Below are 25,430 nucleotides of genomic sequence, written 5' to 3'. Positions count from 1 at the left end.
TTTTTTAAAAATAATAAGAGCCAACCTTTATTGAGCATGTACTATGTACCAAGCCCTATAACACACACACACTACAGTAATTCCCATGCACAGATGAGGAAACAGGCCCACAGACCGACAAGCAGTCAGGTGGCACACACCTGCTGACTGCCACCAAATACCAACGTGGCTCTTGTCAGGGCCAGAGGTCACGTGAGGGTCGACCACCTGAATGCCCGCGTGCACTGGGAGCCCAGGGAGAGGACAAGGGCAGCTCAGATCCCCACAAGGGGGACAAGGGCAGCTCATCTCTCCCACGTGCACTGGGAGCCCAGGGAGAGGACAAGGGCAGCTCAGATCCCAGGTGCCTCAGGCTACTTCCAGGTTTCCCATCCCCCTCTGAGTGGGGCCTCAGATTCCTCACACACCCCTCCTTCCTCTGCCCCCAGTAACCACAGCAAACATTTCTGGGGTCTTCACAGCTTGCCAGGCTCTCACCGGGGGCTTCAGCTGCCTCCCGTTCCCCTGAGGGAGGACATCAGATCGTCCCTGTGTATGGGCGAGAAGCCTGGGGCTCAGAGCCGTGAAGCGAAGCGGAGGACCACGTGGGTGGCAGGGGTGGGTGGCGAGGTCTGACTTCAGAATACCCTTGGCCAAAGCACACCACCCGTCCGTGGAGAGCAGAGCAGCACGGCCTCACCTGCAGCCATGGTTCCAGCCCCGCTTTTGTATGGACGGCTGGGAGAGCAGCGTGACACTAAGCGGAGGAATGAGGGCTTCCTTCCAGGAAAAGTCTGGGAAGTGAGTTGGTGACGTCCTTGAGTATCTCTCCCCGGAGCAGAAACGCTCCTGTGTTTGCAGGGTCCTGGCAGGGACCCTGAAGCCTCCCTAGGACCTTGGTCTGGCCTGAAGCTGCCCCCAGGAGGGTGGTGGGGAAGAGGGGGGGCACTGGCAGCCCTGCTTCTACCTCTCCCACCAGCCAGGCCCCCCGAGCCATGCGGCTACCAGTTTCTGCTGATGCCGTGTTCCGCCTGATTAAGGCCCCAGCGCCAATGCAGTCGGAATCACAAGGGAGCCCGGCACCAGGACACCACAGAGTCAGCCCGTCAGCTGGGTCACTCCCCGCTGCCCAGTGCCAGACCTGGAGGTGACAGAGGCAAGGCCTCTCAAGGCCGACTGCTCCCCCGTGGCGCCCAGGGCAGCTGTGTTGCTGTGTCAACCTCAACCGTGGCCCTATCCAGGCTCAGCGGGACCTCGCCCAGTCACCGCAAAGTCACCCCAAAGGGCCCAGCAGGAAAGACAGGTGCCAACTTCCCTCGTTCACCCACCAGATTCCTATCCACAGGGTCAGCGAGATGACGTCTTGTAAGCATCTAACGTGGCAGCTGCCACTGCTGTGTCCTCATCACCACCATCGCCATCATCCCATCATCCCATCTCGCTGATCTGAAGACCCAAACTCTCTCTCTTACATTTTAAGCTCTCTGAAATCAGGATGAATCTTACAACGGGTGAAGTGTCGGTTTCATGAGCAGCATTTTTTCTTGCCTAGTGGCATATGAAACAATCATGTGTTTTGCAGTGGACAGACCCCGTCTAGGATTAGATAACAGTATTCATCCCCTACACCTGGCACAACCCTGGTCCTTAACTCTGAGCACAGCATCTAGGGCAGTGAAAACTCTGCTGAGTGAACCAACCCATCCCTTTGCTTATACTCCCTTATTTACAGCTTAAGGCAAATATGTCCCCTCACTGTGTCAATTCTCCCTACAAACGTCTCCTAGGCAACACCCCTCCCAGGCCCCCTGCAGGTCCCAGAGTTTCCCAGCATGCCCCAGGGAGGTGGAGGTGGCTCTCCTCCGGGACCCGGGAGCAGGGCTGGCTGGGATGACTTGGACCACGGGCAGGCAGCTGCCTCCAGCAAGGAGCCCCCGAGGATCTCCAGGCGTGGGCCTGGCTGGGGCGAAGCCTCCGGAAAGTGTGGATTTAGCATGAGCTCCAAAAGGCCCACACGGACCAGAGAAGCCAGCGAGGGGGGACATTTCTGTTGCCCCCCCCCGGGAGAAATTCTACATGTGAGTCCTAGGAAACTCCACTCAACATGTTCAGAACAATCTCACCAAATGGGGTGGGGGGCCAGGAGCTGCAGAGCAGAGTTTGGCCAGAAATCTCCGGAAGATGTTCCAAGCATGCTCAGCTGAGCTCCGCAGGCTGTAGGCCAGATGCTCGGCTCTGGGGCTCCTTGGGGGGTCCTCTGCTGAGGGTGGGCAGGGACACAGCTCTGGCCACCTGACAATCATGACATTAAAATGCAGACACCCAGGAAGTACCAGGAAGGGGCTTCTTTCAGACCCGCTGCCCCAAAGCAGCCAGTGGGGTGGAGAAACCTTTTGAGCTGCACGGAGAGACATGAATCCCACCCCGGACACTGAGAGCTGTGTGACCTCAGGCAAATCACTTTCCCTCTCTGAACCTCAGAGGCCTTGATTTTCAGACGGGGATGATTCCGATCAAATAGACTTCGAGACACAGACATTGCCAGAGATAGAAGGATACGTCTTGGTGACGACAGGGCCAACTCATCAGAAAGACGAAACGATCATAAACGTGCAGGAGCCTTGAAATTCACGAAGCAAAATTGACAAAATTCAAGAGAGAAAAACACAAATCCAAAATTGTGACAGATATGAACACCCCTCTCTCAGAGAATGTGATGGGAGGGGCTGCATAAGTGTGTCCGTGCAAGAGAGCACGCACCCGTGTGAGTGTGCGTGTGACTGCATGTGCAACGAGGGAGTGGGTGTCACAGTAAAGGCTTGTGAGCCTGGGTATGAGAGGTGTGTCGGGGTGTCTGTGCGTAAGTCGGCGGGGCAGGGGACGTGGGGGAAAGACGCCATCCTCTCATGCCCGCACAACTGGCCATCCCAGGGCCGCCAGGGCCCCCTCCTCGGGACGCGCCCCGAAGCCAGCACTCACCCCAGAGAAGGCCCGGTGCCTCCCCATCACGGGGTGAGTGACAGGTGAGTAAGGTCCGGGTTTCACCCGCTAACGAGAGGGACTCCGGCCACCCCACCCCACGGGATGGGAGCTCCAAAAACCGGTTCCCGCTTCCCCTACACAGTTTTGAAAAGCAAAGAAAATGCAGTTTGCCAAGAGAAGGAGGGCGAGGGGCAAGAGAAGCGATCCTCCCCTTGGCGGGAGGGGCGGCTGGGTGACTCTGCAGCCAGGCCAGGCTGCACGCAGGCCGGGGGCCAGGGCCACCCTGCTCTGGACCGGGATGTGCAGGTCCCCAAGGAGTCCTGGCTCCTGCACAGACAGGACAGAGGCCTTGTTTCCAGGACGGCACTGCCCCCACCCCCCGGGCCCCAGCAGGACGCAGCGGACGGCGCACAGGGAGGCTGCCTGACCTCCGCTCTCCCCGTGCTGGGGGCCCCGTGGTAGCCAAGGTGCTTGGTGCAGAGGGCCCTGCCTGGGGAGCCCCGCTCTGAACGTTCCGGGCCTCCCTGTCCGATGGCCCCAGGGCATCGCACAATCACACAAAAGAAAGAACAGCATACAACTGAGCGAGACCCTCCGGAAGGGAAAGGGCAAGCGGAGCGATCCCGCCGTCAAAGGAGAGGTCCCGCCATCAAAGGAATCAGGATTAAAAGAGCTGGCGCCCAAGCCCATCGAAGCCCACCCTCTCGGGCCATCTGAGCCTCAAAGGCTGAATGGCTCCTCCAGGCCGCCCTTGTCTTGGACCGACGGTCGTGGACACCAGGACCTCTGATCCCCGCCGTCCCGGGGCTGCTGCATTTGGGAGTCTACAAAGCCCACGCCTGTCTCCCACCTGTCTCCATCCCTCCCCAGCGGCAGAACCGTCACAAGCCTCTTAATCCCCGTCTGTGAACCCCCGTCTGGAAGCCGGGCGAGGTTTACGGGTCTGGGAAAGCTTATAAAACAGCGCTGCAGTGTGCCGATGCTCGGACCCTCCCCACGCCGGTCCCTAGGGGAGCTGGGGCAGGAGTCCAAGGGCAGCCTCCTTGTGTGGCTACACCAGGGCGGGCCCCTGACAGCCCCACATCCTCTCCTCCCATGGGTGCCACTCAAGCCCGGGCAGGGGGAGAGGCCAAGGCCGGGCGTTCGACCACTGGCTCTCGCACATCCCAGCTCTGCCACGTAACCCAAAACTCTCAGGGTCGTGAGCCTTGGCCTCATCATCGGAGATTTGAGACTGATGCCACCTTCCCACAGGACAGTTCACGCCACCCTCCGCGGCCAGAGGAGGAACGGGCAGTCTGGGGAAGAGGGTCATCTGCTACAGCCAGCATCTGCATCATAACCACCACCATCTCCTCAGACCTCAGTGTGTCTGCATCAGGACCAGGGGGGTGGACAGAACCTCAATCACCTTCCTTTTCACCGGCTCTGCCAACAATTGATACTAAAACGTGGGCAGGACAACGTGGTGGGCTCTGACCTTTGAGGGGTCTTCCTTGGACCCTGGACCGCTTGCTCTCCCCACTTCACTCTCACCTGCCAGGTAGAAACAGCTCTAAGAGGTGGTGCTCCTGGCCAGGGTCCCGGCATGCCTGCCTGGCTCCGCTGTACCAAATAGCACCTGTGACTTCTGTGCCGTCCATTCAAGGCTGCTGGCACCTCTGGAAGGAAACCCAGTCCAGCAATCAATTTCATACAGGGTTCCACACCAAGCAGGTCGGGCAGCAGGAGGCTGGGGCGGCCAGCGATGGGGCAGAGAACTTCAGAGCCACTGGACTCACAGAGCCAAGCTAGGCCTTGACCCCAGGGGTCTTCTCTCTCCACCCCGCAATCCCACTCCTGCCAAAAGGTGCAGAAAGGTGACAGCTTGACAGCTGCGTAGGAGCCAAGGGGCTCGGCTACGAGTACACCATCTGCTCCCATTTTACAGAGGGGAAAACTGAGACCCAGACAGGCGGAGGGTCTTACCCAAGGCAACTGAGTGCTGGGGCCAGAAGCTGGGTCCTCTGATTTCCAGGGGTGCAGCTACAGCAAGTCAAGATCCCCAAGAGCTCAATTCTTAATAAAGCTTCTCTTATCCCAGGGAGAAGACGACTAACACTCAGCTTCAAACAAATCCAGCGATGGAGACCAGCCACAGAAGGTGCCACGGTGGCCAGTGAGTTGACGGCACACAGCTTCAAGGAGTCACAGATGGGACTTTTTCAAACCCAAGTCGTGGGCTTCCCTGGTGGCGCAGTGGTTGAGAGTCCGCCTGCCGATGCAGGGGACGCGGGTTCGTGCCCCGGTCCGGGAAGATCCCACATGCCGCAGAGCAGCTGGGCCCGTGAGCCATGGCCGCTGAGCCTGCGCGTCTGGAGCCTGTGCTCCGCGACGGGAGAGGCCACAACAGTGAGAGGCCCGCGTACCGCAAAAGAAAAAAAACAACCAAAAAAACCAAACTCAAGTCATGTCCTGTTATTTGCCTGCCTAAAACCCCCAGTGGGAAAGTGGAACTTAAAGGGTCAACATGGAATTACCAGATGACCCAGCAATTCCACTCCTGGGTATCTATCCAGGAGAAAACACAGATGCACACAAAAACCTGTAAACATCCGCAGCAGCGTTATTCACAACAGCCAAAAGGTGGAAACAGCCCAAATGTCCATCCACTGATGGACGGATAAATCAAATGTGCTCTATCCACGCAGTGGAATGGTATTCAGCCATGAAAAGGGCTGAAGGACTGATTCGTGCTACAACGTGGATGAACCTTAAAAACATAAATGACAGAAGTCAGACATAAAACACCACCTATTAGATGGTTCCATTCCTACGAAATGCAGAATAGGGACTTCCATAGAGACAGGAGATTCACGGTTGCCAGGGGCTGGGGGAGGGGGGTGACCACTAATGGGGAGGGGGTGATAGGAATGTTCTGGACTAGACAGTGGTGATGCACGCACAGCCCTGTGAATACACTACAAACCACTGCACCGTACACTTTAATCCACACTGTAGGGTGCGAATTGTACCTCAATTTAAAAACAAAACAAAAACAACGCCTTCTCAGGGTCAGCCCACAGTCCTGGCTCCCCAGTGAGGGCCCCCTGACTGGCCCCTGCCCACCTCTGAGAGGAACCCCGCCTTGCCCTCAGGCACCCCGGCTTCCTCACTGTTCCTCAGGCCCCTGCCAGACCCCCCTCGCTGCTCAGGTGACAGCCGCCAACCCTCCCCTCTCCCGGCCACTCCGTCACCACCATCACAGCCCCTCCCACTGCACAGGCCTGGTTTGCTCCCTGCTGGGTCCTGATGCCCAGATAGCGCCTGGGATACAGCAGGCGCTTGGTAAAGACAGACTGAACAAACGAGTAGAATCCTTCTGGTGACTGCCAAGCCACAGCTTCAAGATAAAAGCCCCGAACTCCTGGGCTGTGCTTCCAAAACCTCTATCAGCAGTTCTCAGCCCAACTCTGGAATCTTCCAGAAGCTTTAAAATACCAGTGCCACCAGGACCACCCCTCACAGATTCTGCTTTAACAGGTTGGGGTAGTTGATTCAAATGTGCATCCAGGGATTCGAAACACTACCAACCCTTCCCACCGCATCCCCTCCTCCCACTTCAAGAGGAACTAGTTAAGGTTCTCCAGCAAATCCCACTCCCCACATCCAGGCTTTTCTTCATGCTCCTCTGCCAGGAGCACATGACCCCCTTGTAGACCTGGCTGATTCCTTTTCAGTCTTTGGGTCAGCTTAGGTGCCACCTCCTCCAGGAAGCCTTCCCTGAACATACCCGTTTTCCATCATCCTATGGGCTCCCAGAAGACCCCAGCACAGAACTCAACACAGTACACGATCACAGCCGGATCCCTACACCCCCCCCATCCCCCATCCCCCCAAGGGCAGGGCCTGCCTGATTCCACATCACATCCTCAGAGCACCAAGTGCTCACAGAGCACCTGGTGCACTACAGGCATGCAAACGTTTGTTGAGCTCATGCGTAGAATGGGTACAAACGTGTCTGCAGGGCAGCCCTGGTCAAGGGCTGAGCTGGGCCAGGAGGCAGAACTGCTCCAGCATCCCTGGCACAGGACTGGCAGAATTGCTTTCAAAACTTATACATCTAACTACCTTGTATTACTGAAAGATCAAACCAGCAAAAGTGGCCTTAGGCTGTGGGCTTGTTGGTCCTCCTGGTATACAGTTGCCTGAAAAATGATGATCCGTGAGGGTTTTGTGACCGTAATACTTTATCCTCCCCAGGACAGAACATCATGGTGTTTCGGGGCCCCGGCATCACATTCCAATTTTAAAACCTAGACCCCATGAAATGGGGAGATACTGAACAAAGGGGCCAGATGTACATTAGGGGCATGACAGCTCACAACCCTGTATCACATACTTGAAAGTTGGTAAGAGAGTAGATCTTAAATGTTCTCACCACAAAAAAAGAAATGGCAACTTTGGGGCAGGGGGGATGGAGGTCATTTCGCAATAGACACGTGTATCTAATCAACACTTTGCACACCTTAAAACTACATCCTGCTGTATGCCATTTATATCTCAAAAAGCTGGGGGAAAAAAATAACTGTTAATAAATTGCTAGATATTTTCCCAGCAAGTCCACACACAGCCTCAGCATCCTTCTCAACACAGTACCACCAGTCAGATTTCACGCGTAGCAGGCAAACCGCCTGTGACCCCTGAGGACCACACCTTTCATTTGGACAGATGGGGAAATGAACAAAGGTCACATGGCCAGTAGAAACTCCTTCCACAACTGCCCTGGTGAGGCTCCCTCTGGGGACGGCATGGCAAACAGAAGCTAAGGCCCTAAACGCTCTTGACAGAGGGCAGAAGCATCACCCCTCGCCACCGTCCCCGCCAGGATATGGACCTAGGACAGAAGATGGACCTGAATTCCAGACGTCCAGACGCGGCCTCTTCCTCAGCCCAAAGAACGTGCCCACGAGGCAAACCTGCCCAGAACCTTCAACCCGTCTGGAGAGTCACGGTAGAGTTAACCTCCCAAGGGCTGGACCCAGAGAGATCTAAGCAGAGAAGGAGCCAGAAAGCTCTGGGCGAATTCCCCTTCCCTGCTTCCAGGGAGGCTGAGTTTTGAAGACCTCTTGCCTTCCCAGTTGTCTCTAATCACCTCCAGGGTTAAGACAAGGCGCATCTGGAAAGTTTACTCCGCAAGCAGATGGCCCCCACCCCGCCAAGAAAAGCAGAGACCTCCCCTCGGAGGAGGTGGTCAGAGCGTGGCGAAGGCCAAAGCCCAGTCACTTCCCGGCAGCTGCCAGGAAGAGGGTGCCAGTGTCAGCCCAGCCGGGCAGCCTCTCCTGGCACCTTCCGGAAGCTTCCCCTATCCTATCGCCTTGCCCGAGCGCCCCTGGATCCTGGATCCGAGGAGGAGGGGCTGGCAGGCCCTCCCTCAAGAGCAGGCAGCCGAGTGGGCGCAGAGAGCCGGGAACACGGGAAACAGATGTGCATGTGGCCCTGACAGGCGAGTGATGACAGACCCTCTCTGCAGGCCTCAGATGTCAGCGCGGGGAAAAGAAAGGCGGCCCAGCGGCAACACCTGTTCCAGGCCGGGAGGCCAGGCTCGGGGGGCTGGGCGGGCAGCCCCTAGCGAGGGCCGGGGTGCGGTTAGGTAAACAGCTGCACGCTCCACTGCCCGGAACGCTCCCCGGACGGAGGGAAGAGTCAAGGGAGGCCTGGCGGCCAACTGGCTCGCGAGGGAAGCAGCTCGATCATGCGGCAAACCCATCCTTGACGGAGGGCCCGGCTGAAATCTGAACACCTGGGCAGTGCTGGGGGAAGCAAAAGACAAAGGGCGCCACTTCTCAGCAGGTGGAGAAACTGGGGGGGGCGGGTAGGCAGCAGAGGCAGCCGGTGGGGGGTTTCTCGGGGCCTCTGGCCCAGTCAAGCTGACTCCTGCCTCCCAGCTGCTCTGCCGGCTGAAATGCGGGGTGGGCAGGCTCACGCAGGGGCTATCAGGACCACCCCCCCCCAGGGCATTGCCACCTTTACAGCTGGAGCCTCCGAGGGGACAGAAAGTCAAGAGCACAGACTCCAAAGCCGGGCTCCTGGGTCCAATGTTGGCCTTGATGTCATGAGCTGAGTGACCTTGGGCAAACTCCTTGACCTCTCTGGACTTGCTTTTTCCTCTATGACGGGGAGAGCGGCACCTCCCTAAATGGGGTTGTTGTGAGGACAGGTGAAGCCTGGCACAGCCTGGAACTCGGGAAGCATTCTGTACCTTCATCATTATTACGTCCCCAGATGCCATCTCTGAGCCTGGCCAGCCGTGCCTCCTAGCTCTGAAGGGAGGGACAACCTTTCCCCACTCCCAGCAAGAAAGTGGGGGGGCAGAGGCTGCGACGCTGGAGCCTGTGGGTGCCAGTGAGAGACCCAGCCTGAGTTACAAGTACCTCAGGGAGAAGAAAGGAATGAATGGGACCCGTACCCCTGGTGCCCGCTAGCAGCTCTCACATCACAAACCTTCCAGAGGAACGAGCACCTCCACTTCTCAGGGGCAGCAACTGAGGCTCAGAGAGGGCAAGAGTCTTTCCCAAGGTCACACAGCCAGCTCCCAGCAGAATGAAGATTGAAGCCGGGTCTGTCTTAAGGCCAAGCCAGGGTCTTTCCGTGGCTTCACAGAGCTTCCCGGTGCTGGGGCTCCTCCTCGGGGAAGCACCCCCAAAAAGGGTGGGTGGGCTACAGCCTCCACAGCCCACCCCCGACACAGCCCTACCCAAGCAGCCAGCTCAGAGATATGGTGGCTACAGGGCAGGGTGCTCTCCAGGGGCCAGGAGTCCAGCTGGTGAGAAAAGCCACAATCTAAAGGGAGGGCACCAGTGACAGACACCCTTCCGCACTTCCTTCTTTCACGTTTACTTTCTTAGCGGTTAAAGGTGATTCCCTTGTAAATGAACCCTTAACAGGAAACAACTGAGGCATCACAGGAGGCGGTACAGACGAGGTTCTGGAACACACTGTCCCAGCTAAATGGCTCCCCACAGCCACCTTCCAATGTCCCTAGCCACTCCCCCCCAAATTCTCAAACCACGCACCGAACGGAGACACGGAATATGGACACGAGAACCAAGGACTCCGGAGCTGGCTTCGGGAAAGGAGCATGGGGGCCTCTGCACGTTCCTTGGCGGTGTCACCCGTGTCTTCACCCCTAACAGCCCTGCCAGGAGTCCCTTGGGTTGGTCTGCAGCTCCTGTGACCCTGCGCTCTCATCCCCAAGCCCACCCTGGCACCTGGCCTAGCTTCATCCTGCCCCGCTCACAGCTCTGCAGGAAGTATTCTTTCCGGGCTCTTCGTGCCCCTCCCCCTGACACCACCAGCACCGCAGGGTCTGGAACAGTGCCTGGCTCAGAGGAGGCGCTCCGCGAATATCTGTTGAATGAATGGGGGAGGGGGGAGAGGCTGTATTCCCGGCACTCTACTGACCATCAGTCAGTCTCTCCTGGAGGCAGGAGTTGAGGTTTCTCTTTCCCTCTGTTTAAATGGGCCTGAGCCACGCACTGCTGCCCCACCACCCAGAGGCCTGATGGCCTCACCAACCACCTGGGATGCTGCCACGGTCCGGCCCCGGGCGTAGCTCTTCCCAGCCCATTCCAAGGCTTCGTTCACTTTTCATTGCTACCCCGTATCTTCAACTCTAAACCCGACCTCCTTTTTCTGATTTCAAGGCCTCTAGTTCACTCCAACCTTATTTCCCTTCCTCCTGAATCCTCTCCCACCGACAAATCCCGCCCATCTTCCAAGGTTCCACCTCTGCCAGGCGGTCCAACGGCGGAGGACTTTGGGGTTCAAGACCCACCTCAGCGACCTACTGGCTGTGTGACAGTCAACAAGGTCATCTGACTTCTCTGGGCCTCCATTTACTCATCTCTAAGATGGGAATAATAACGCCTCATAGGGACGCGGTAAGGAGCAAAGGAAATAGGTTGCTCTAGAAACGGTGCAGAAGTTAGCGTGACGTTCAGCCCCCCAAACTCATGCTGACCCCCCCCGGGCGGACACCAGCTTGCGTTTTCGTCCACACCTGGCCACCCTCCGCACACCGCTTCGCAGCTGGACTGGGAGCTGCAGCTTCTCATTTCCTCACGTTCCTATCATTGAGGGCCCCAGTCGGCATCTCATCAACTCCCGATGAGTGAGCACATCAACGTGGGAAAACACCACAGTGTGGACGTTGTGCAGAAGACAATCTGAGAGGCCTCACGGGGGGTGCTTTGATGACCTCACGCCCACCACCGCCAAGCTGAAAATCTGTACCCACCCTGCAGAATCCACCCGCATCCTGGAACGATGCGCCCCAACACGTGGGGAGGACACAAGGGCGCCACTCTATGCCAAGCACCTGACTTGCCGGAAGCATTCAAATGCCCCGATTCATTTAATTCTCGTGATGGCCCCTCGAGGCAGGTGATACTTATTTCCACTCCCCAGCTTAAAGAAATGAACTCAGGGAGGCTGAGACGCATCCTCCCTGGCGCTCAGTTAACAAGAGAAAGGGCAGGATTGGAACCCGGCTCTGTGCTGCTCAGCCAGGCTCTTCTCCCAGGCCCGGCCCTTCCGGGAACCGTAGGTCAGATTCCCAGCAGCAGACGCGCGGGCTGCGCTGCCGCACACCGCGAACGAGAGGGTTAGCATCCACGGTGCGGGGGTGGCAGGCTCGTCCGTTTAAAACGAGAGGCCCTCCAAAAACAGCTCTAAAGACAAAAGCCCCCAAACCAGACCAAAGCCCCCCAAAGACAGCACTAAGTCCAAAGGGGCCGTTGACATCCAAAGAACCCTGGGCAGAGCGTGAAGGCGTCGGGGCCGGACATCTACTTCACAGACGCAACCACCGTGAGTGAACACGTAACCCAGGACCCCACACGTGTGCACACGCGTGGATGCCTGGGAGGCAGGATCAGAAGCCTCTCAGGCAGACGCGACACCCACTCCTGGATGGGCGGAGACACCCTTCCCTGTTCACAGGTCCCCCCTCCAGCCCCACGCCAGCGGCTACCACTCCAGGTGTCTGATTAAGACAAGCCAGTGTCACCAGCTTTGGTGGAAACTAGGATTTCTGGCTCCGGTGGCCATGACGGTGATGACAACTCAGAGACGTCTGCTTCCCCAGACCCACCGGGGGCAGGTCCTGCTTCGGCCTTTGCAAAGCCAGATAGAAAATTAACTGCGCCCCGTCTGGCTCCTCCCGGGCAGGCAGCGTGAAGGCAGGCGCCTTATAAACAGGGCGCACGCCAGGCCTCCCACCCTCCGCCTGCACAGCTGACTTGCAGAAAAGAAAGACTCTCTTCCCAGCGGGAGAAATGTCTGTTTGGGCCACTGTCCCCTGGGTCCCAAAGCCCCATGTCTGGAAATCCATCTCCAGCTGCTATTGAGCAACCAGAGAGCCTCAAAGGAAAGGTGTGAACTTGGGTGGGAAATTCTGGAAAAGCTAAGCTGAGTGGGAACAAGAGGAGAGAGGAACTTCGGATGTGTTTAAACCGGGTAAGTACGGAGACCTCTCGGTGACCTGCATGGCTGGACTAATTACCAATGTTATCAGGCGGATGACAGACGTGCCCCGAACTTCCTCTGTTTGATAGATTCCGCTGCAAACACACTCAAGTTCAGGCCCATGCCTGCTGTTCCCAGCAGTGCCCTATTCTTCCACAGGACCACTCTCGGCCCCCAGCTCCCCCGACCTGCCACATGCCTCCAGGCCAACGCACCCACCAAGCACTAGCGGGGTGACCCCGGAGGGCACCTCCTGCTGGAACACACCACACAGAATCGGTGCAAACTCCTCCCTGGCAGAAGAGAAAACAACATCTCTTCCTTCTCTGCTGGGACTTCAGAGAATGACACGAGAACTGCTTACCTTCCTCGCAGCTGCCACTGGGGAGCTCCAGCCCACGGGTCCCTGGCGGGTGAGCCCTTGGCCAGCACACACCAGGGTCCCGCACTCTGTGCAGGCGCCGATTATCAGCTGCCGGCCATCGTCCACTAAGAGGCTGTGGCTCGCTCGCAGGGTGTAGAGAAACAAGGGCAGCCGGGCGACCCGCACGGCCTTCAGCCCGAGACACCGCTTCTTCTCCTGCTGGCAGAAGAAGCACACGAACGTCTCCACTTGGTACTGCCGAGACCAGGGGCTGACGGCGTGCTGGGTGCCGCGGGCCTCGTGCTGCAGCCACTGGCCCAGCAGGTCGTGGTAGCAAAGCACGCAGGTGGCCACCAGGCCGGTGGAGTCGGCAGGCCTGGCGCGCGGGGCGGGCGGATAGACGGTGAGGAAGGGAAAGAAGGGCTCTTTCTCGCCCAAGCGGCTGGAAGGGTTCACGTTGAGCTGGAACTCCTTCCCAGGGCCCAGCTCAGCCCCGCAGATGTAGCAGATGGACGCCGGGCTGCCCTGGGCCGACGCGGGCGGCTCGGAGAGAGCAGGGTCTGAGGCCGAGAAAGCCTGGTGGTACCTGCCCAGGAAGCCCTGCACGGAGGTGATGAGCTCCTCGTTCTGGCAGGCCCGGTACAGGGCCCAGACGTCCTCCAGGACGCTGAAGCACTTGGGGCAGCTGCGGACCTCACAGCGCTTGTTGGGGCCCTGGGCGTTGGGGGGGCAGGGCAGGAGGCTGAGGAAGGGGAAATGCATGGGGCCCCTGGTGTTGCCATTGAGCATCCTGGAGGCTACTGCCCGGGCATCCCGGGTACAGTCCTCCCCGCAGAGGTAGCACGCCTCTGGCAGGGCCCCGGCGGGTGGGCCCTCTTCCCTCTGGAGCCTCCTGCCCTTGGAGGCCATGCCGGGGGCATGGCTGTTCAGGGGCACCACGTAGAGCCTCTGCAGGACGGGCACATCGGCCAGCTCGAAGCTCTGCCACTGCTGCATGAGGGACGAGAAGCAGCAGGGGCACACCAGGGTGCTGCCGCCCTCGCTGATGGGCTGTGCTCCCGGGGGTGGGCTGTGCAGCCACAGGAAGGGGAAGAAAGGGGCCTGGGCCAGCTTCTCCTGCTTCTGCACGTGGATCTGGTGCTGCGAGGCCAGGGACAGCGCCGACCCGCAGATGTAGCAGCAAAGGCCCTCTGGTGGTGCGGCCCGGCTCTCCAGGGGAGCTCGGGGCACGCGGCCGCCACCGTTTTCTGTGTCTCCGGGGCCACGGGGGCCTGAGGAAGGCTCTTCCTGGTGGCCCTCCTCCTCACTGGTGATGTTGACGTCACTGTCCTCAGACACGCAGCAGCCCCCGCGGGTCTCCCCCAGCGGCCTGCTCTCAGGAGTCTTGGCGGCCCTGCCGGAAGGGGCTCCTCTCATGCTCTCTGCAGGGGCCACCTGGACTGCAGGCCCTTGCCAAGGGTCCTGAATGCCCCTCAGGACGCTGGCCCGGGCCTCCGGGACCCAGTGCCTCCCATGGCCCTTCCGCCGGCGCCGGATGCCCGCCTTGGGCTCCCCGTCCACTCGGAGCTTCGAGGGGACCTCCTCCTTTTCCACGTCCCCCGCTGCGGTGGTCTCTGCGCCCTGTCCGGGAGAAGGGCCCGGCGCCAGCCTCCACTCCGGGCAGCGGCCCCCGCGAGGCCCGGGCCCCGGGGCAGCCCGAGCCGCCGGCGCCCCGTGCTGGTGGGGACTGGCGGCGTCGCGCGCGGCAGGGTCGGGCTCGGAGAGGGGGTCGGTGTCCGACAGCTCCGACAGCTCTGAGTCTCGAGGCTCCTCAGCGGCCGCGCGGGGCCCGGGGCCACCGCCGCTGCCACCGTCGTCGTCGTCTTCGTCGCCGGCCGCAGCGCCCAGCGCGTAGGCGACGTTCCACTCGCGGGGGGCCCCGGCACCCCCGCGGCGTCCGCCCGCACCCGCGTCGCACTGGTGGGGCCGCTTGAGCCAGTACATGCGCTTGTCCACGGGCGTGCGGGCGCGCTCGAAGGCGGCCCACTGCTCGCCCAGGAAGCATCGGCACACGGCGCACACCAGCACGCAGCCGTCGGCCGGGGACAGCTCGCGCGCGCCGGGCGCCGGCTCCTGCTGCTGCAGGAACGGGAAGAAGGGCTGCGCCGGGGCCCCCACGCCCGCCGCCGGCTGCTTCACCTGCAGCTTCAGCTCCTTGCCGCGCCCGATGCCGCCGCCGCAGATGAAGCAGGAGAGAGGCGCGCCGCCGCCGCCGCCGCCCGCCGCCCGCTCGCCCACCGCTGCCATGAGCCGCTGCTTGCGGGAGACCGGCGCCGGCCGCCCGCTCATGGCCGCGCCGCGCCGCCCGCCCGGGGCCCCGCGCGCCCCGAGCCGCCCTCACCGCCCACCGCCGCCGCCGGGCCCAACTTGGAGCATGTGTGCGCGCTGCAAAGTTTGGCGGCGGGCGGCCGGCGCGGGCGCGGGCGCTCGGCCGCTCGCAGAGGCGCCCCCCCCGGCCGGCCGAGCCCCCGGCGGCGCCGCGGCGAGCGCGCCCGGAACGCAGCGGCGGCGGCGGCGGCGGCAGCGGCGGGCCCGGGGCGGCTGGAGCGGCAGCCGCATGTGCGAGCTCCGGCGCCTGCCAAAGCGTTGGGTCATTTAATTGGGGAGGAGGGAGGCGGGGCGGCGGGCGGCGCGGAGGGAGGAGGGGAGGAGAAGGGCGGGAGGGCGGGAGCACGGCGGGCGGGGGGGGGGAATCCCTCCCTTACGCTTCCTCCCCTCCCTTTCCCTCCCCTCTGCCCGCCCCCCTCCTCGTCCTCCTCCTCCTCAGCCCTGCCTCCCCCTCTCTTCCCCCCCTCCCCGCCCCCGCGTCCCAAACTGCGCACAATAGCTCGCCGGCTCCTCTATCTATTTTGTGTCCGGCCGGGAGCCGCGCTCGATGATTCATTGCCCCAATTAGGGGTGCTCTCCTGCAAGCCCGGCGCGAGCCCTCTGAAGGGTCTCCTCGGGGACCCGCGGAAACCCATCAGCCGCTAGAGCTGGTCTTTAAGTAAAGGTCAAGCAGGACGCGGGAGGAGCCAGGTAAGGACGCGCCCGGCGTCCCCCGGAGACCGAGGAGCCCGGCGAGGAAGGGCAGCTCTCCAGAGGGGCAGCCTCCGCCCCCAAGTAGGGACGCCGCCAAATGAGCTGGGGCGGCCCCGGCCCCCTCCCCATTCTAAAGGGCCTTTTACAGCCCTGAAGAGCCCTGGTTTGGGGGCACCTCTCAGGGCCCAGGGTTCTAATCTTGGTGACAGAGGGACCAGGAGCTGTCCCCTATCCCCCAGAACACATTAGCGAATGCACCGTCCTGGCCCTCCCCACCTTCGGCCAGGGGCAGAAAGGGTCCTGTATGTCTGAGCTGTGTGTTCCAGGGCAAATGACTTGACAACTCTGGGCCCTTTCTTCCTCTTCTTAAGCAGGAGCTCTGGCAGGGGATTAACTGTTTCCATGTATTTACTTACCTATGTATAGATACATGTATTTATTAAACAGAGAGAAAGAGAGACCTCAGTATGTGTCAGGGGTAGAATCTAAGCACTTTATACACATCTGCTCAGTCGCTCCTCCCAATCACTCTGGGTTAAGTGCCGTGATCGGCCCATTCTACAGATGAGAAAGAAGAGACACTGAGCATTAAGGTACTCTTCAGGAGTGGCGGAGCTGGGATTCAGACGCCGGCAGCCGGCTCCAGGGCCCTGTTCTCAACTCCCCGGCTGTGCAGCGTCACTAAGCAAACGTCTGGTCCCCGTCATCCGTCTGCTGATGGAGACTGTCCACGGCAGGAGACACAGCCAGGACCTCTCCATCCTCCCTGCCGCTCTGGCTCCAGCTGGGAGGCCTTGTGCAAATCCAGGCCTCTCTGGGCCTCACACTTCCCATCTGCAAAATGCCCACCCCTTCCAGCTTCAAAAATCTACGAGTCTCTGATTTCTGAGCAGTGAACAGTCGTCCCAACCTGCCAGCTGGAGCCCAGAGTCAGCCCGGGGACAAAGGTGCCAGGTGAGCCCCTCTGCCCTCTGGGGCACTGATGTGTAAGTAAAACTAGGCTTCCTCTTGGCACGGAGGAGGGCCATCCATTATAAATAAATGGAACAAGAGAAAAGGGCCACCTCTTTGGAATCCCTGGTGGATATTCCAGGGATCGCAGTCCAGGGGTCAACAGGAAAGTCACCATCATCATCATGGCCAGAAATGCAGGACTGCGGGTCCTCACGCTGGCCAGAAAAAAAGGCTGTGTCAGCAAAACTGTCCCGAAGGAATGTTGGGGGCAGGGCGAAGGGGCTTCCCCGCTTCTGGCATTTTTTTTTTTTTTTTTTTTTAATACCTGCTGAGAGGAGGGGGCCTGATTAGGAAGACTTTAAAGGGTGAGGCCTGTTTAGCTGTGTCCTAGCACATCTCTCAAGCACCACACAGACCGAGAGCTTGCTGGGAAAACAACCCCTGGCTCAGGAAAGGCAGGTCCTCTATGGAGTTGCACGTGGGTCGCCTAAGGCTTGGCACATGCCGCTCCTTGTTTCAAATGCTTTTCCAGGCTGTCTTTGTGAAGCCAGCTCCTCTCCTCTTTAAGGTCTTGGCTGCAGTATCTCCTCCCAGAGGACTCCATGCTTTGTTCATCTAAAGCTGCTTCCCCTGGCATTCTCGGTCTCAGCTCATCGGCATGGGAGTTTGCCATCGATTTTATTGTTCTCTTGTCTATTCTCTGTCTGGTTTCCCCAGGAGCCTGGTTGCTCCCTCCTGTGGGAAGCAGGTCTGTGTTGCTCACTGTGCAGATTCCAGGGCCTGGCTCACTGCCTGGGTGCCACACACCTGGGTTCCAATCCTGTCCCATCCCTCTCGAGCTGTGTGAGCCTTGGGCAAACCTGTTAGCTCCCTGAGCCTCAGTTTTCTGCTCTGTGCAACGGGATCGTAATCCTCACCCAACTTTTTTGCGAGAATCACAGGGGCCTGGCACGTCGTAGGTGACTCTGTACGTGTGTGCGTGTTCATCCTTCCTGGCTCTGTCCAGTGGCTGACGAGGTTCTGCTACTGCCTGTCTGCACTCCGAGGTGAGGGGGGCGCTGTGGTGAGGCCACACACACGGTCTGAGGGAGGAGGGCCACAGGGGTCAACAGGACCAAGAGGGAGGTGGATTTTGGCTAAGCTGGAATCATCCAGAGAGTGTCCTGAGTATGTGTCACACGTGTGAAAGTTCGTGTATACATGTGTTGGTGTGTGCAGATGTTGTGTGCATGCGTATATGTATGCGTGTGTACAGGCACACAGGCCTGCCTTCACATGAGTGTGCACGTGTTAGTGTGTGCATTCCTGTGCGTGTGAATGCATGTGTTCGTGCGTGTGCCTATGTGTGTGTATAAGCAGGCCGGGAGTGGGAGGAGAGAGATATCCACGGGATGTTTCTGTTTCGTTCACTGACCCGGTGACTCAGGGAAGTCCCTGAGGGCACAGGTCTCGGGAGCCGGGGAGCAGGTGAGCACAGATCAGAGGAGGAGAAAGGCAGGTGATGAGGCTGGTCATTTGTGGACGGGTGACCGGGCTGGGGACACTGGCGCAGCCCGACACACCCCAAGGACATCACAGCTCTGCCGTTTACGAGCCGTGTGGCCTTGGCCTGCTGCTTAATCTCTCTGAGCCTCGGCTGCCCCATCTACAAAACAAGGATAACGAAACGATGCACCCCACGGGGCTGGGAGAAAGGTGAAGTGAGACGGTCCAGGCAGAGCACACCCTCCGGACGCAGACCCATGTGCTTGTGCACATGGGTCGATGGTGAAACATACACAGTCCCTGGTGAATTTCTGCGGCGAGCCAGAGAGGTAGATTCTGTTACGTCCTCAGTTTCCAGGTGAGGAGACAGAGAAAGGAAGTAGAGGCCCAAGGTCACGCAGCAGGTAGAGCTGGGGCTGGAGCCCAGGCGGTGTGTCTCTGTCACTCCCTGGCTTTGTTGTCCCTTAGCTTTGCCCCGAGCCCCGCGATGCCAGCCTGTCCTCACACATGTCCCCACTTTGACACCTAAAGCGACTGAGACACAGAACAGGCTGTGTCTGTGCCAGAGACACGGGGCAATCTCAAGGTTCATGCGTATCAACTTCATATCAGAGCCACGGCCTCCAGACCCCAGCAGAGCCAGCTCCTGGCTTCCCTCGGAGCCCCGCAGCCCTCCCTGCAGCTGGGGAGAGGGTGCCAGGCTGCCCCTAGACCACACGGATTGCCATCCAGCCCTCTCCATCTTCATTCCTAGGACTCAAGCGCGATGGACTTGAAGAGCAGCGACAGATGCTCCCAGGCGGCCCCGGCACTGGGAATGGGGAGAAAACGCCCACCTCGGGTCTATAGGAGACCAGGAGGCCGTGAGCCTGGAATATCCGGGCACCTCTCAAATTTGCGGCTTCCTGTAGGGTCGTCTTGGCCCAGGAACTGCGGGAATCTGCCCTCGCCCTGCGGGGGAGAGCAAAGCTTCCAGGCTCCGAGCACTCATCACACGTTGGATTATGTGTCTGTCTCTGGGTGACTTCCCTCGCTGTGTCCCACAGCGTTACAAGGCCGGGGACATAGTTGGGGCCCAATCTATGCTGAAACATGGGATACCAGACTCTATCCAAAACCTCACAGTGCCTTCCAAGTTCCAGGATCTCCTGCCAGCTTCCAGTCTTTCATTCTTTTGAGTGCCAGCAATGCAGACTAAAGCCTTCCATGTGCCCCCAGCTCCCCGCACCAACCCTGGAGCCTGCCTCCCCTCCTCACCGGTACCCTTCTCCGTTTCCTCCTCTCTCTACACTGCGAAAGTTCCTCTGGCTCCTCTCCCAGGACCCCTTCACCTTCGGAGGCTGGTCCATCGTTCCTCTTTCAGAGGCTACGTGTGCTGTGTGTTGGCCTCTGGTTCACTGGGGACCAGAAAAACAAAATTTATCATCTGACTGTCGTATTTTTTTTTCTTTCCATTTTTTTTTTTTTTTTCCCGTAAGAATGAAGCAAGCACTTCTCCTCTGTGCTCAGAAAGAGCTTCAAACATGGCAGGCCACAGGCAAAAGCATATCCTCCTCCTCAGAGGGAAGGAATGCAACCGTTAACAATAAAAAAAAAAAATCCCTGGGATTTATGGAGGCCTTGGGTTTAGGAGCTGCCTCACATCCGTTAGCTTGTAATGACACAGAGATCCAGGGGGGGGCGAAGCAGGATTCACCAGCTCCATCTAAGAGACGGAGAAGCTGAGGCTGCAGAGCGCGGTTCTGGGGGACCAGGAGAAGCTCCCAGCTGCCGAGGCTGGTGAGATATCCTTGCCTTTGTATGTGGAAACTGGGCTGATTTGTTCACTGTAAACATTAAAAATATACGGAGTGTTCGGTGACCCTGGCTTCGCATCCCTTCTGCTTTCAGATGCAGGAGTGTCAGAGGGTGGAAGTAGGAGGCCCACTTCCCATCTCTGGGGTCTGAGACGGCCAATGCAGAAGCATTTTGTAAGCTGCAAAGGGCTTTGTTTAAAAAAAATCACTGCTTGCATGACACAATTAAGGATCGGAGCACAGGGTACTGAGTCTAAGAGCAGATTTCAGGTGCCCCTGAAATCTTGCCTTGCTCCCGTGAACCTGAAAAAGAATCCGGAGGCAAACAGCCCAGGTTCCCCCTCCGGCGACACCCTCGGCCCCGCCTCCTCCGTCTCGAAACCTGAGGCCACTGCCGTGAACTTCAGGGCCTCGTAAAACTCCTTTGATAAATGATCACCAGGGTGGACCTGCCACTGGGGATGATGGGACAAACACGCCACATAAATCTTGAGGGTACTCAGAGACTCCCCGGCTGCTGGTTTCTCAACAGACCCCTGATTTGCAGCGCAAAATCCACAGTAATCATTCATGTGGTTGGCTCCCCGCCTTCCAAGCTGGGGAGGTTTTGGAGAAGGTAGGAAATAGGTGGGTGGGGGAGGGGTGGGGGGAAAAGTAGACAGTAGCAACCCCATGTTGTCTTAAGAGTCCCCAGCATGCAACGGGCGCTCAGTATGGCCCAGTTCATGTCCTCCAGTGTGCACTGACAGCAGCTCAGGTATACTGTGTGCTGACGAAACGCCAGGCGCTATGTCCAGCATTTACATCATCACCTAGTTTAGATCTCACGACAGCCCGAAAAACAGGCGTTATTGTTGACTCGATTGTACCGACGGGGACCCTGAGGCTCTGAACGGTGAACACACGTCCCCGAGGTCCCAGAGCTCAGCTGGTAGGGCTGGATGCAAACCCAGGCAGTCTGGCCCAAGAGCCTTGCTCTAATCCATGCTGCTAACTGTGTGCCCAGCTCCTGGCCTGCCGGGCCAGCCTCCCCTGATTCTTGTCCTTGGCTGGGTCCGGCCAGGGAGGCTAAGGGTAGGGTTTGCCAGACGCCTTCGAGCCCTGCCTGTGGCTCCACCAGCGGCCACAGCCCAGCTTCCCCTGACCCTCAGCAGCCCAGGCTCTCAGGCCCCGGAATACTCGGTGGGCTGCGGCCGGGTCCTCAGCGCTGGCTAATGGCGGGGCGGGGGTGGTGCGGCAGCCACAGATCCCTTCCAGCTGTTCCTCTGAGTCACTGAAGGATGTTCCAAAGCCCACGGCCAGCCCGCCTGCCCTGGTCTTTCATTTCTGCGGTTGGTTGGTACTGGACTCCTTGATGGGGATGCAAAGCAGGACTGAAGCGTGTGTCCAACCCTCAACCAGGGTGCAGTGATTTTTAAAAGCTCTCATGAGGGGACTTCCCTGGTGGTCCAGTGGTTAAGAATCCACCTTCCAATGCAGGGGACGCAGGTTTGATCCCTGGTTGGGGAACTAAGATTCCAACATGCCGTGGGGCAACTAAGCCCGTGCACCACAACTAGGAAGCCCGCGTGCCGCAACTACTGAGCCTGCACACTCTGGTGCCCGCGCCACGAGAGAGCCTGCAGGCCACAGCAAGTATACCACGTGCCACAACTAAGACCCAATGCAGCCAAATAAATATTTTAAAAAAAAAAGACTCCAAGCCCTATTTCTAAAATAAATAAATAAAAACCCTCGTTAGGTTTTTACATATAGAAAAGTGTGTCCATGTACATATAGAACCGTGGGCATCATGATATGGGTCCAGCTTGCAGAATTGTCACAGACTGAGCACAGCTGTGTCATCAACACCCAGAAGTAAGGCACGTCCAGCCTCCCGGCAGCTCCCCTCGCGTCCTAGTCTAGGCCCTACACCCCTATCAAGGGTAACGACTCACAGCCAGCATGCCAGGCATCCCGGCTTCTAAGGCCGAACTGTTTGGGGTGGTTTTTTTAGCAGCATTATTGAGATATAATTCACATACCACACCATCCACCAATTCAACGGTGGACGGTTCAATGGCTTTCCGTCTACTTAGAGCTGTGCCACCATGACCAGAATCAATTTTAGAACATTTTCGCTGCCCCCAAAAGAAACCCCATGTCCACGAGCTGTCACCTCTAAATCCCTCCAGTCCCTGCACGACCACTCATCCACCTTCCGTCTCTCTGGATTTACCCATCCTGGAGAATTCATGTAAATGGCATCACCCAACACGTGGTCCTTTGTGACTGGCGGCTTTCCCCGAGCACGTTGTTTTCAGTGTTCAGCCACGTTGTAGCCTGTGTCAGTTGTCAGTACAGACCGTCCTTGTCTTTTATATAAACAGAAGTGTATCATATGTAGTCTCTGAGTCTGGCTTGTGGCTCTATGTTGTGTCTGTGAAATTCTCCCGTTTTTGCACCTAGAGGCGCCCGATTCTTTTCCATCGCTATGTAGTATTCCACGGATTCGTTTACCATAATTTATCCATTCCACTGTTGACTGGCTTTGGGGTAGTTCCCATTTTAGGCTAACGGGGACACTGTTTCTCCGAACATTTTCGTCCATGTCTTTTGTGGAAAACACGTGAGGCCGTTTCTGTTGGAGCTGCTGCTAGGGGGTAGGTATATGTTAGATGCCAGTATATACCTAGGATATTCGAAACCACGTTCGTGGTGGCTTGTGGAATTCCCAGGGTTCCCCAGTTCCTGAGCCCACCTCTGAGCTGCCCACCTATCAGCCTGACCCCGTGGGCCATCTTCCCGCAGGACACCCGCCCCCTGTCTGCCCCAGAAGCCCCCATGCAGCCCACACGGGCCGCAGAGGAAAAGGGCTCGGTGGCTGACATCTTCGCCGGGTTATGGGAGCACGCATGGTTTCTCCACTCTGGCTCTGAAACTGTGTTCCTTTCATAGGCCAGAAATACTTAGGCATGGCTCGCTCTAAAAGGGGAAACACATTTTAAAATTCCAATCTGCCCAGGTCTTAGAATGATTTAGAACATTCCAGCTGTCCAGAGGACAGCACTCACCAGGAACAGTGACTTACAGTCCCCAGTTCCCACTCTGGGTCCCAGCTCCACTCCCTCCTGGGTTCAAAGTGTATTTCTTGAGCTCCTGCCCACCCAGAGGGCTGGGTCAGACGCTGCGCAGGGTCCAAGCAGACAGGCAGCGAGCGGGCTGGCTCACCGGGAGGAACATGGGTTTCAGGAGGAGGCGGTCCCAGACCCTCAGCTAGCCAGGCTCTGTTCTAAATCTGTGTACATCCTCTCACTTAATCCTTCCCACGGCCCCATGAGATAGAGGCACAGGTAGTATTTCCACTTTACAGATGAGGACACTGGTGCCGAGAGAGGCTATGCGACTTGCCCAAGGTCACACAGCTTCTAAGCGACAGAGCTGGAATTCGAACTGTTCGGCACTACGCCGCCTCTGGCTTTCACATCTGGACGGAGATCCCAGCCCTGCCACTTATTCTCTGCATGGCCTTGGGCGAGCGGCTGAACTTCTGAGCCATGTTCCCTTAGTCCTTATGAATGCAGAGAATAACCACCCCTGTCGCCCCTCGTTGCCTCGGGGAGATCAAAACACCCCTGAATGTAGACGTGCTGAGAACTCAGCAGGCGATGCACGGGGGCGTCCATTTCTGCACCCCCTCCCCGTTGCTCCCCAAAATGGTTCCCGCCTCCAAGAAGTGTATATTTTTGGAGAGTTGAGGCTGTGGGCCCTGTCCAGCCCACCCCATTTATTGAACAGGTGGAGGGGACGTCCCTGGCGGTCCAGTGGTTAAGCCTCCGTACTTCGACTGCAGGGGGCACGGGTTCGATCCCTGGTCGGGGAAATAAGATCCCAAATGCCACGTGGTGCCGCCAAAAAATTAAAAAAAAAAAAAAAAAACAGGTGGAGAATCCAAGGCCCAGGGTGTAATACATCATCCGAGGTCACACACAGAGTTTCGAGGGGAACTCTCAGCCCATCACTCTTTCACCCTTTGGAAAATGGGGATCCATGGTTTTGAGACCAAGGTGCCCTCACCCAGTCGTTCAAGAACTGCTTGCTGGGACTTCCCTGGTGGCGCAATAGCTAAGAATCCGCCTGCCAGCGCAGGGGATGCGGGTTCGAGCCCTGGTCGGGGAAGATCCCACATGCCACGGAGCAACTAAGCCCGTGCGCCGCAACTACCGAGCCTGCGCTCTAAAGCTTGCAGGCTACAACGATTGAGCCCGTGAGCCACAACTACTGAGCCCGCGCGCCTAGAGCCCGTGCTCCACAACAAGAGGAGCCACTGCCATGAGAAGCCCGCGCACCGCAACGAAGAGTAGCCCCCGCTCGCCACAACTAGAGAAAGCCCGCGTGCAGTCACGGAGACCCAACACAGCCAAAAGTAAATAATTTAAAAAAAAAAAAAAAAAAACTTCTTGCTGACCCCATCTCTTCCTCGGGACCCCAAAGCTCAGCCCACATGGTGAGCAGTTCCAGCCTTCAGAGAGAACCAGAGCAAGTCTGATGCTCTGGGCGGCCTCCCAGGGCTCCAGGTTCACCTCCCCTCCCGGAGTGGGGTGGGGGCAGGCATGGAGGCCAGAAGTCAGGCCCGGGTGTCCCGTTGCGACTCTGGCCGGGCACCCCGACTTGCCTTCCAGAAAGACTATCTCCCAGCAGGGCCACCCGGGACCCTGCTCGGTCATCAATATTTATCAGACCTGAAAACTGAGCCGCGAAAAACAGCTGAGAACAGGTGCCACGGTGGCGGGCACCCCAGCCCAGGCTGCAGGCAGCCGGGGGCGCTTAGAGGAGGGCGCAGGGGTGGACGAGGCCAGCTGAGCGCGGGGCGGGGCCCTCATCTGGGGAAAGATGATCAAGGAAGGGGCCGCCTCATTAGAAGAAGCTGGAGCTCTCCTCCTGCTGTGGGCGTGCAGGGCCGGAGCCGGGGGAAGAGTGGGGGCACTGCCAGGCCTCCTGGGGTGGAAGCTGGGAGTTGAGGTGGGTTTGGCAGGGCAGCGATGGCCCCCTACCTGCTTCCCCTATGCGGGTACCTCATATCTGCTCTCCACCCAAGAGCCTCGCGGTGTGATCTGTTCAAAAGTGCAAATCTGGTCGTGGTCTCCTTCTTGCTGCGAATCCTCAGGCTTCACAACTCTCAGGTGACAGATGGAGCTCCCTTTTCCTGGCCCTGCCCACATCTCCAGGAGACCCCAGGACCTCTGGGCCCCTTGTGCCCCCCCCCCGGTGCCTTGGCCTTCCCAAGGGGCCCCACGCACTCTGCATCTCAGGGCCTTTGCACA

General features: G+C 58.6%; 1 protein-coding gene and 1 long non-coding RNA gene across 4 annotated transcripts in view; one reads left to right on the top strand and one right to left on the bottom strand.

Moving 5' to 3' along the window:
• Positions 1 to 14,449, bottom strand: part of GSE1 (Gse1 coiled-coil protein) — a 418,195-nt gene extending 403,746 nt beyond the window's left edge. Inside the window, exon 1 of one of the 3 annotated variants that reach the window (XM_060289861.2) lies at positions 12,833 to 14,449. In XM_060289861.2, the coding sequence (XP_060145844.1) occupies positions 12,833 to 14,248 (1,416 nt within the window). In that variant the 5' untranslated portion in view covers positions 14,249 to 14,449. The remainder of the gene's footprint in view (positions 1 to 12,832) is intronic. The other 2 variants (XM_060289860.2, XM_060289862.2) reach the window with 2 other exon arrangements.
• A 1,252-nt stretch (positions 14,450 to 15,701) lies between these two features.
• On the top strand, positions 15,702 to 20,138 carry LOC132593978 (uncharacterized). The gene is made up of 4 exons (XR_011376990.1): positions 15,702 to 15,889; positions 16,457 to 16,846; positions 17,788 to 17,892; positions 19,086 to 20,138. It is a non-coding gene; the product is annotated as an uncharacterized lncRNA (long non-coding RNA).
• The last annotated feature ends 5,292 nt before the right edge of the window (positions 20,139 to 25,430 follow it).

Source organism: Globicephala melas, chromosome 19 (assembly GCF_963455315.2).
Source record: "Globicephala melas chromosome 19, mGloMel1.2, whole genome shotgun sequence".
NCBI classification, from domain to species: Eukaryota; Metazoa; Chordata; class Mammalia; order Artiodactyla; family Delphinidae; genus Globicephala; species Globicephala melas.
This window is presented reverse-complemented; position numbering and strand designations above follow the sequence as displayed.